At 37.5% G+C, this 12250-nt stretch overlaps 1 protein-coding gene across 3 annotated transcripts in view; it reads right to left on the bottom strand.

Annotated features, from left to right (window-relative positions):
- The window catches only part of TMTC1 (transmembrane O-mannosyltransferase targeting cadherins 1), a 272140-nt gene that overhangs the window by 142945 nt on the left and 116945 nt on the right, over positions 1 to 12250 (bottom strand). For all 3 annotated transcript variants that reach the window (XM_019452365.2, XM_053894591.1, XM_053894592.1), the window contains 2 exons: positions 7887 to 7968; positions 5415 to 5518 (listed from right to left, as the gene is read on the bottom strand). In XM_019452365.2, the coding sequence (XP_019307910.2) occupies positions 5415 to 5518; positions 7887 to 7968 (186 nt within the window). The remainder of the gene's footprint in view (positions 1 to 5414; positions 5519 to 7886; positions 7969 to 12250) is intronic.

Below are 12250 nucleotides of genomic sequence, written 5' to 3'. Positions count from 1 at the left end.
AGGTAAAAGGCAGGGCTGCATTTAAGGAACTGAAGCAGATTAGGATAATTAATGGCTAAGGTTAGGGAGGAAGGTGGTGGGGTACCAAGAGATAAGCCTGAAGAGAATAGCTATGGCCAAATTCCTACTGCTTATTCTAGAGGTACGGGAAACCACTGACTTTTAAAATAGCAAGCCAGTGAGAAATACCATCTGGAAATAGTGTGGAAGATGGATCCAAGGAGAGCAAACTGTAGGAAGAGAGACAAGTTACAAGGATTTCAGTAATACAGGAGAGAGTCCATGAGGACTTTAATGAAAATGGCAGCAGCAGGGGTGGATGTAAGTAAAGAAATTCTAGCAACATTAAGATCAAAGGGACAGGACTGTGTGATGGCTTAGAGGTGAGGAATAATAGGAAGGTAGTAGTCAGTCATGATTACTAGGTTATTTGGCTTGGACAATTGTGCCTGGGGGAATCTGCTTGTCCAGAGAAAGCTGTGCAATCAAACTACAGTATCTCCTCCATTCTTTAAATTCTTACACTTTTCTTCTCAGGCCTAAGGTAGAAACATTTAATTCAATCTCATGCCATTCAACTGATCCACACAATCTCAATTAACTACGAGTTGAAAAAGTTATTGATCAGTCACACAGAATTCTTGACAGCTAATACGATCTGAATGTTTGGGTTAAAATGGAAAGATGAAAAATTAAGAGCCTCATTGCCAGTGTATCGTGATAATGATGATCCTCCAATTCTTTATCAGTTTACCTTGTGCTCTGACATGCCCAATGATCAGGTGTAAGAAGTCAAATTCTAAATGGCTTCCAAACTACTGTTAACATAAACTGTACCAATGTACAGTTTTCAAAATATTTTTAAAAACCTTAATCCTCATACAAATACACAATGAAAATAAAGGTGTGTATAACTTTTTAATAAGGGAACCAGAAACTTGATAAAGTCAGTTTAAAAGACAATTTGAGTTAGGCAAAGCCTTCTTAGATAGAAGCATGAGCAACAAAAACAAAATAGACTGAATTTCATCAAATTTAAAAACATCTGTGCTCAAAGGACACCATCAAGAAAGTGAAACAACAACCCATAGAAAGGTAGGAAATGTTTATAAATCATATATCTGGTAAGCAATCTATATCTAGAATATATAGAAAACTAATACAGCTCAGTAATAAAAAGACTCAGTAATAAAATAATAAAATGCCTCAATAATAAAAATAATTAAAAACCGGTCAAAGAATCTGAATAGACACATCTTCAAAGAAGATACAGAAATGGCCAACAAGCATATGAAAAGATGCTCAACATCATTAGCCATTAGGAAAATGCAAATCAAAACCATAATGAGATACCATTTCATACCTGCTTGTATGGCTGTAATTAAAACAACAGAAAGATAATCAAAAAGACAAGTGTTGGTGAGGATATGGAGAAACTAGACCCTCACATAAGCCCTGCAGGCATGTAAAATGGTGCAGCTGCTTTGGTAAATAGTCTGGCAGCTCCTCAAAAAGTTAAATACAAAGTTAATACATATGACCTAGCAATCCCACTCCTAGGTACATGTGTAAGAGAAATGAAAACATACATTCAAACATTCATACATGAATGTTCACAGCAGCATTATTCATAGGGGTCAAAAAGTACAAACAACCCAAATGCCCACAGATGAAAGGAAAAATTAAAAAGTGGCATACCCATATAATGACATATTACTGGGGAATTAAAAAAGAATCAAGTATGAATACAAGTTACAACATGGATGAATCTTGAACACACTATGCTAAGTGAAAGGAGTCAGTCACAAAAGATCCATGATTATTTGATTCCATTGGTATGACACATCCAGAACCGGTAACTCAACAGAGACAAAAAGTTGTCTAGGAGTGGGGGACAGCTAAAGGATATAAGGTTTCTTTCTGGGGAGATGAAAATGTTCTAAAATTGATTTTGATGATGGTTGCACAATTCTGTGAGCATAACAAAAATCACTGAATTGTATACTTTATATAGGTGAATTGTATGCCATGAAAATTGTACCTCTGCTGAAAGGGAGGGCCTACACTGGCCAACCCCATCTTGTTCTGTGTCCTTCACCTTGACCACGCCTCCTCCCCTTGAGTAACCTCCCGCTCACCTGCCTAACAGGACTCCGACCCTTCCCCAGCCAACCGGCTGAGGCCACAGCCATTACCTCACCAACTGCCCCTAGGCCCCAATAAAACCTTTGTCCTTTTGAAACTCGCTCTCTCTCCCAGATATCTCACCGCTGTGTCGGTGCAGGTAGGGGATTGAGCTCGAGCTAGCTCGAATAAAGGCTCTTTTGCTTTTACATCGGACTCGGCTCCCTGGCGGTCTTTGGGGATCACGAATTCTGGGCATAACAGTGCAAAGCTGTTATTATGCATATATATGTATACTTATATCAATATACACAAATTAAATTTGAAAAACTAGTGTTACAATGTTCATGAAAAACAAAAAGGAATGAGATTGGTAAATTAGATACAAGTTTGTCCAATGTCCTACAAGGCAATAAAACTGTAACATTTGAAGCCTTATTTCCTACTAGAGAGAAAAATAATCACTGCTATCATATTTCTGTATGTTAAGTTCTAAGTTGACAGAGTTGTAAAATATAGTAGTATAGATATAAATAAGTCAATCAAAGTTGTATTCCTCTAGGTTTGTTAGACAATGTCTTACATTACAGTAAATGTCACACAGTCATCTGTTGTCTTATTCCCTCATCTTTGATAATTTTTAACAAACTATTCTCAAGAGCAAACCACAATGATTTTGCATCCCAGTGTTGGTAAATAGAAAATGACAGGGTATTTCCTCCTGGCTAATTACATGGAAATAGATTATGTAAAAGTGAAGGGGGGGTGCCTGGGTGGCTCAGTTGGTTAAGCATCTGACACTTAGGTTTAGGTGATGATCTCACAGTTCCTGGGATTGAGCTTGCCCAAAATTCTCTCTCCCTCTCTCTGCCCCTCCCTTGTGCTCTCTCTTTCTCTCAAAATAAAGAAATAAAACAAACAAACAAGCAAACTGAAGGAATCTCAGAACTATAAAGTCACGGGAAATCATTTGAAACAAAGGAAAACTTGACCAAGCAACTCTTAAAACTATTAGGATTTTTTTAAAACTACATGGAATTAGTAACTATAGGAATTATTAAAGAAAAAGTCTGAAAACTCTCACCTGATAATAGAATAAGTTATTATAGAAACTTTAAAAGATAAAATACTTGCAAGATGGAAGCAAAGATGCTACAAAAGTTGTTCGGAATTTACAAACCCAGTGAAAGAGGTGAGGCATTAATGAGACAGATTGACAAAACTGAATGACAAACCTGTGATTAGTAATGACGGGCTCACAGAGCCAGCCAAATCATAGCTAAATTGCACAGCTAATGAGAAGAAAAGAAAAACCAACAGGACTAGGAAACAGACCAAGGTAATCCAATTTAAGAATCATCAGCCTACCAGAGGTCAAACAATTATTCAAGCAGAATAGAAACCTTACTTGAGAAAGGAATTAAAGACAATTTTCTGGATGCTCAAAAGAGACAATTATAATGCAGCTATCTTAGAGGAATGTGAAAAGCCATTTAGAGGAACTGTCATTGAAATGTCCCTGGGTTTCTATGTATTTTAAGCATGAAACACAAAAACAGAAAGATATGTTTTTTGAAAGAAAAAAAAAAAAAGAGGATGTTGTGTTCTATCACATATTGATTGAATCACCTGAGAACAGTCACTTAGATGGAGTCATATAAAGTCCTAAATGAAATATGTATCAGATCCCTCTGAAAAAGGATACATATGCCTTGAAAGTGAAAGACAGAAGCTGGCAAGTGACTGGCCCAAGGTACTAATTTTGCCAGAGGTTCCACCAAAGAATTTTTTTCTGCCACCAGAAGAGATAAAAAATGCAACCGGCAGCTAAGCAGTACAGGTAGGAAGGCAGTGAGTCAGAGACCAAAGGCACCTTGTCCTGACACTAAGAACCGTGGGGCAGGCACTTGTTTACTGATGACAGAGACAGGAATGAAATAATTGGTTGGTGAGTTCAGAACCTTCTGTTCTGGAGGTCAATGTAGCTATTTAAGGAGGTACAGAAACTGAAACAATTTATCAGTGAGCTAAAAATATCCACAAAGGGATCCCAGAAATTTTGAAAGCCAGGGAGAACTAAAAAGGACAAGTAGATTGCAACATTAATAAAAAGTGGGTTAAAGATGTCATGATTAATCAAACAACAACGTTTTTAAAAAGATAAGGTATAAACAATAATGTATAAGGCTCCAGACTACCTCGAAGAGATAAGCCAACACTCGAGGCTGGATATCATATGATTTCTGAAGGCAGAGTCAAGATTCTTTAATATAAATACATAACAGAAGTAAATAGAAACAATTATGACATAATGTTTTTGTAAAAACGGATTAATCAAATTGGAAGTTATCTTTTTTGAAAGGGAAACTGTCTTTGAAAAAGAAGAAAATAAAGAAAAACATAAAAGGCAAAGCAAGTAGAAATGTATCAATTAAAACAAATTAGATAAATGAGTCAAATAAAGCAAAGATAACCGCCCGGCAGAGAAACAGAATCCAACAATGTGCTGTCCCTAAGATACAAGTAAGCCAAATGGGCAATAGGTCAAGGTTTAATTTAAGTTTTATTGTGTCTTTGCAAACACAAAAAGAGTGAAGGTTACTATTATGAAAATATTATATGTGAAAAGGTATATATAAAACTATAAAAATTTAATAATGGTGCATCTTAATGTTTTAACGTAATAGCAGCAATATATCCTGAAGAAAAGTCATGAAAATTGCCAAATATAATTATATCTGAAAGCCTTAGCAGGACACCACAGCTGACTGAACAGGTAAGGAATTAAAAACCTTTTCAATAAATCAGATCCCCTGATCAACATCACTTCTTAATCCAATATCTCTAAATCTCTTAAAGACAAATAGTGTGATAGAATTGCTCTATCTTAGCAAAAATCGTTCATTTCTGTTTTCCACTTTCAACCTCTCCACGGATTCTACAAATAGTTTTAATACTCAGTCAACCTCTATAGGCTTGGCGGTGCACTGTTCTGTAACATTTGCCATATAGGCCACTCAGTAGACATTTGCCATTGATCATAAGTGCTCAACAAAATACTTGCTGAATAGCCAAATACATACCAATATGGGAACAGTAGCAATAAGCCTGGCAACACAGCACCACCCACTGAAACGAATTCCAAATGTATGAATAGTAGTTTCCCCCCCACCCCCAGGATGGAATACAACCCTTCTTTCCTCAAAAGGCAAAGGCAAACTCTCATTTAAGACTATTTAAAACAATTGAATGAGTACCACGTTAAGTTAAAAAAAAATATGTTTACTGACCTTGTAAGAATGTAAGGCGAAAATGAAGCTGGATTATCCTGCTCTGAAAAGAGGGGCATAGATCCTCCCATTATCCACAGACGGAAGTACAAAACGACAATCACCTTCAAAGAAAAGGAGATTTGGTAAGAAAGTCATTGCTCGTTGGGCGTAAGCCCCACCTTTCTGGAGGACGCTTCCAGATGCTTTACAAATATTTTGTTTCATAATGAGCACTTCTATAAAATCCTAACACTCAAAATGAGTACGCAAGATGGGAACAGCTGGGTAAGGAGAAGAGTATAAACAATGAAGGTGTTGAGGGAGAGGCAAGCAAATTCTTAATTACAGCTGTCAGTAGCAAGCATTTATCAGCTGTTATCCACTGAGCTAAAGACTTTCCATCTTCCCTGTGGCCTCACAGAACCTAGAGGTAGATGAGACAGCTGAGGCTTCCAGGTAATTTACCTAGAATCCCACAGTTAATAAACTGCAAGATCCAGGAGTTGAATCTATGTCTTGTCCAACCGCTTTCTTAACCATTCCATTTAAACAGCCCCATGAAAGTTAATTTAAAATACAATAAACAATACTGCTGGGTTTTGGATAAACACATTTGAAGTGTTCCAACCCTCCAATGCCCTGAAGGAGAACATTCATGAAGGGTTATTTCAACAAATTCCGGGGCACAGCTTTTGTGTCACCCGCTGGAATTCTATCACTAAATGGTGCTATCCTGTTGCCAAGGTGAATAAGAAAGCCAGAAGGAGAGACATTTCTGTGGGGAGGAGAGTTCGCCCAAACAGGCCTTCCAGATGCTTCTCATTTCAACAGGACCAATTACATTGTTTTTATTAAAGTCAGAGGAAAACCTTTGCTTGAATAAAAAAGCTAAAGGATTAATTTTGGAGGTAGTTAAGGCTGGATTTTTTTCCCCATGAATATCACTGACTTCCTTTATAAATATCTTTTATATAAATAACCTCAAATCTAAAATCCTAAAATAAAAGTATGGTGTCAGCCAAAAGCATAGCAACAGTAAACAATGCCTAGGCAGCCAATTAAAAATCGTCTTAACACTCGCAATGTCCTGCTCAAACTGAAGTTAAATTCTTACAGGCTTTATAATGGAAAATATCAACTACAAATGTAACAGCACAAGTATCCTGAAAGAATATAAGTTCCCTAAAATACTATGAAGAGGAAAAAAGCCGTGATAATTAAACAAGAAGAGTAGGAAGATAAATAGTAGAAAGGGCTTTGATAATAAATTTTTAAAAGAACAAAGGGATTAATAATTTACAACTTTCATCACTCCAATGATGTCAGATTACTTGCATTCCCATACAATTCTAAGAAAATAAATCACTTCTGAAACCAGTGATGAATCATCCTAGCTCTGTGCAAAGATACTAGGGAACACTTTAGAGAAACGTTTTGTCCCTTTTGTTGAGACTGTCCAGTCAAGGCTCTCCACCTTCACTGAAATTTTCCATACTCTTCTTCCATAAACACACTTTAGCATCAAGAAGAAAATCACATTAATTGGTGACATTACAATTCAAAGACTTTTTTGTAAGTTTCCTATCAAAATTTATCATAAATTTTGACAGAAATTTATGGGAGACAGCAGTGGCATAACAGACTGATCTCCTAATCATGAATTCTTGAATCCAAGAATGTAAGAAAATAATTATTGGGACTGTCACCAGAGATGGCCACCAAAAATTCCTGCCCCCTTTGCATGTACATTCTGCTCTTCTCATCAAGAATGAAGCCAACTGCCCCTCCTCTTAAATCTAAGTTGGTTTTGTGACTTGCATTGACCAAGACAATGTTGTAGAAAGTGCACTGCATCAGTTCTGGGCCTCACCCTTGAGAGGTCCTGCAACTTTTGGCTCATTCTTTTAGAACCCAATTGACATGTTGTAAAAAAAAAAAAAAAAAAAAAAAAAGGTCCTGGCTACACTGCTAGAGGGAGGTCACAGGGAGAGACTCTAGAGAAGGAGATACCACGGACAGACAACCTCACCCAGCTGACAGCTACAAGAACCTGCCTGTGCAACCCCAGTCAAAAATCATGATGAGCAATTAGAACCATCCAGCTAGATGCTGTCCAAGCTAAAGCATTCAGGGTAAATATATGTGGTTGTTGTTTCAAGCCACTAAGTTTGGGGGTGGTTTGTTTTGCAGCAATAGATAACTGATACAGCCAGGTTTGTGCTACTGAGACAATTCAGGATCAGCACCTTGAAAGGGACTCATAAAATACTATAATTCATCCGGTCTGTCTTTGAGTTACCATATTCCCAGAAGGCTTTCATACATACCTTCCAAGGCGTTGTAACATTTATGGCATGTAAACTCTTTGAGCCTAACATCATGTTGTTCGAATATATTGCTGATTCTATTAAATAATCTGGATCATGTCTCTGAGCCAAGTTAAAATAAAACACTTCTTATCAGATATTTCAGAAGCATATCTATACTTACATAAGTTATGACCAAAGTGGCCCTTTTTAAGAATGGCCTCATGGTAAGCAGGAAATTTCTATTGGTCCTTGCTGTCAAGTACCTGAAACAGGACAGAAAAAAAAATTAAGTAAGTTTTAGAGTCCACCACACATAATGTTCTCCATTCAATGTGAATAGGTCATAGCTTGAGAAAAGACTAGAAAGGATCATAGCTAAGAGCATGGCTCCTGGAGTCAGACCACCTGGGTTTCAGTCCCACAGCTGCTTACTGTCTGGAAGGCCTGGAGCAAGTTTCTTAACTTCTTTGCACATCTGTTTTCCTCACTTATAAAAAGGGGGATAGTAGTAATATCTACTCCACAGAAAAGCTGTGGGCAAAAATGAAAGAATAAATGGAGCAGGACCTAGCACTGTCAGCTATGAATATTACTAGCCCATCTACCCAAATAACCCAGGCATTCTGGCAAATATAGGGTTACACTGGTCAAAGGGATGATCTTAAACAAATTAAGAGTTTAGCTATTTAATTTAATTTGAGAGACACTACATCTTCAACCTACAAAATATTTCACAAATATCTTACCCCTAAAAAAATAAAGGATGCCAAGGTTGCCCAAGTTAAGAAATTTACCCAAGGTAACAAAGGTAGTCAGCATCAGTGGTGGGATCACAGCTCCCCAATATGCAGTGGGCAATTTTCTCACCTGCCTATGGCCTCTGGAACCAAACTAGGTTACAAGAATGTCAACTTCTAGAGGGGCAGGAAGTTATAAGGACTCTGCGTCTGCCACAGCTCACTCACTTGTACAAAGTAGGAGCTCCATATTTCCACATATAAGGCACATGATTGGCTGGTTTTAATAAAGACCATGAAAGGGAAGCCAAGAGAAAGTTATTAACAAACCCCAAGCAAAAACCTAAAGCAAGTCATTTCACCTACATGCAAATTTCTGTATTTTAATCTACAAAGTGAAGGAAACAAGTCAAATCGAATCATGTAATCCAGGAAGCAGTTCCCACCTCATCCTTATTTTCCCTACTCTTTTTCATTTTTTTCTTTTACCCTACTTAATCCAATTTCTCTTCAAAGTATTTCTTCCCAGAATCTCTTAAAATCTGCACTTGAATGAGGTCCCTTTACACAACGGGAATATTCCCATTATTCCCAATATCCCCAATATTCTATTGGAGAGAGATCCCTTTATAAGGCCTGAGTGGGTTACTATCACAAAAAAGCGTCTATCTTGACAACTGCTTATAAAACATATATATCCAAATATGTCCAAATGGTACTGCAAGGAGGTACTATAATGTCACTCAGAAGCAAGTCCTCTCTTCTTGCTTCCTTTTCCTCTTCCTGGTTCAGAAACAGCTGTGGATCTGACCTTTCAAGTTTTTAATGAGTGGAGAAAATGAGGTGAGCCCAAAAAAAACCACTAGAGTCAGCTTTTAGCAAAATCTGGACTGGATCCATCCCTAAGCACTGCACTTAAACCTTGGCAAGGAGGACGGCCAGGGATACTGTCTGCTCTCACAACACAGGTGCATCACTAATGTCCCCAAAATAGGCTTAAGGGAGTCCACCACCTCCTGAATCTGGACACAAGATTTGTGTATGTTTTCATCTGTGCATTTCTCTGAAGCAAAATCCTTGGCTTTGATCTTTAGTGTCAACTGGATCTATGATTCCAAAAAGGTCAAAGCACCGGTAAGTGTCTTGTCTCAGCTCTGCCTCCACTATTACTATCATTTTCAGGATGACTCAACAAAGATCAACCTGGATATTTCTGCTGTTCCTTTACAGGATGTAATGTAAATGGCAGCAGGGAGGGAATAGCAATGCGGGAAGGAAAAAGGTGCTGGGGAGGCCTGAAATTGTGACACATATGAATGAAAAAGTGTTTCTTGGGTTGGTCTGCTCTTGGAAGCTTCATTTCTCAGGTTCCCTCTGTTGCTGCTTTATTTTAGCACAGTGTTAAAAGTCAGAAGTGGCTTCCTCTCTAAAAACAACAAACCGTAGGGTTTAGGGTGTCGTTTTTTTTTTCAATGTTAAACTTAGGCAAATTCCCAAATTCTGCATTTTGTTTCACTGAAAGCTCACTACAATGGTTATTTCAGGGAGTGATATTTATAAAGTGTCCCTTTGTTAAGAAATTTTTCCTCCCTGATAAATCTCATTTCCTTAAGAGGTTAAGCTCTTTCAGACATCAAATAATTTGTTCTTTAAGATGTAGTATCCCAAAGCAATGAAAGCCTAGAATGATACATACAGCACTGTTGAAAAATGACCTCTTTGAAGATTTCTATTTCTAGTTTCTGTCCAATATTAAAAGAGAAAATAAGCCAAAATGATATGGGCCCTTTTTTGGTAAACACTAGGTCAGAGGCTGAGATTCCTAAGCTCATACAGGAAGTACTCCAAGAGCTGAATTCTCTGTATCCCTTCCTCCTACCCAACTCACAATAAAATTAGATAGTGAAATTCTCCCCACTAATTTATGACATACGTATGGTCTGTAAAGTAGAATCAAACATCAACAACAAATAATGACAATATTATTATTAACATCATTAAAATGCCAAATAATTCATATATGCCAGACACAAATCTAAGTGATTCAATTGTAATTATTTACTACTTACAACCATTCCGTGAGGAAAAATATTATAATTCCTTTTTTACAGAGAAAGAGACGAAAAAACTAGAAGTAATACTTAGCTATTCTATCAGATTCTCTCAGCTATTCATTTCAATCGCAAGCTTAAGTATCTGTAAGTGCCTTATAAACAAAAGGCGCTATGCAAATACCACCACTGATAATGTTCAATTTCAGTCTCTGCTGTTTTCCCTGTGACCCAGAGAACGTTCCAACAACAAAATCAAACCACTGAGGAACCCTCTAAGATGGGAGCTAAGGGTTCTACTCCTGTGCTTCCAATTCATTGGTTATATGACTTGTAACAAGTCCACAAGGAGCTTTGTTTCCTTCTTTTATCAGCGAGAGTTGGACTTAAATGGTTTTAGTCTAAAGTACTGTGATCCTTGGATGTTCTCACCAGCTGATGACATCATAAAGTGACAACTGAAGAAAAACAGAGAGAACCCTACTGAAAAATTTAAAAAGAAATGCCAAGGGATTAGGAGGAAGCAATTGTTAGTTCAAGTATGAGACTTGAGAGACCCTTCATAATCTGCAGTTGCACATGAAAAAAATATTTTAACATCAGTTTGGGGTGTTGGCATTATCACGTCTGCATTTTTAACAATTTCTGATTTTAGGCAAATAAAAGCAAAAGACCAAGATTATCCAAAGTAAATTCCCTAACCTGTGCTCCCCTACATCCTGTACTTTCTATTTTTCTGACATCAAATTTTCTATTAACATTTACCTTCTCAGTTGATTGTGTTCAAATATTCAGAGCTAAATGGGATTTCCTGAAGTTTTCCTCCATAGTTTGTCAGTCATCAAATCCCAGGGAGGTCCCAGCTGAGACCAGGACAACCAACCACCCTGGATCACCCACCATAATCTTCAGTGTTAAATAAATGCTCATTATTTCAAGCCACTGAACTTGGGTGACACAGAATTATTGTGTCAGTGGATAATTTATATAACACAATGATCAACACATGCTTACAGACCCAAACCGAGTTTTTAAAATATTTACCTGCCTCCACTCAACTTCCCCTCCCTCTCTCTCTCTCTTTTTTTTTTTTTTTTTTTTTCTGTGTGTTCCTTATCCTCCAATGGTAGACCAGGGTGCAAAATAAGAATGCTCAGTTTGGGATATAGACAGCAAGCTGGAGGAGGAAAATCACGTGGATGGTACTATTTCCCTTAGCCTTAAATCCTGCTGGTTTAAATAAAATGTTATATTATACTTTCCAGCCCTTCTAGGGATCTATAAAAATCTGTTTATTTTTGCCTTAATACCAGCTCCTGTGGCAGACATCTCAGATACAAAGAGTTGCTACTTTTTAACATTATCCCAATAAATTATAAACTGCTTGAAGGGGAGCAGAATGCATGACCCTAAAATTCACCACTTTGGCATGTGGATTATTTTAAGCTGAAGACAATCAAGACCCAGCAGACTCCAGAAAATCTTTTATTTCTCCCTTAGAGAGGGGGCCTTCCTCAGAGAGAAAGCTATACCAGAGAACTGAAAGACCTATCTGTCCGAAAGAGCAAATATGTAATTACCAAACATCTGCTCTTCCTATTGTCTTGTGAATTACCCTTCTCCCCTTCAAAGTGTCAGGCTCCTATCCAATTCCTTAACTCAGGAAGGCAAGTAAGCCTCGACTGCCTGACTTGCCTGTGGGTCTCAAATTTTTATAGGGCTCCCACATATATGAAATGAAATTTGTTTTCTCCTGT

This window comes from Panthera pardus, unplaced genomic scaffold (genome assembly GCF_024362965.1).
Source record: "Panthera pardus isolate Hobbes unplaced genomic scaffold, ASM2436296v1 HiC_scaffold_6, whole genome shotgun sequence".
Classification (NCBI taxonomy): domain Eukaryota; kingdom Metazoa; phylum Chordata; class Mammalia; order Carnivora; family Felidae; genus Panthera; species Panthera pardus.
Note: the sequence above shows the minus strand (reverse complement) of the source record. Positions and strands in the feature narration are given on the sequence as shown.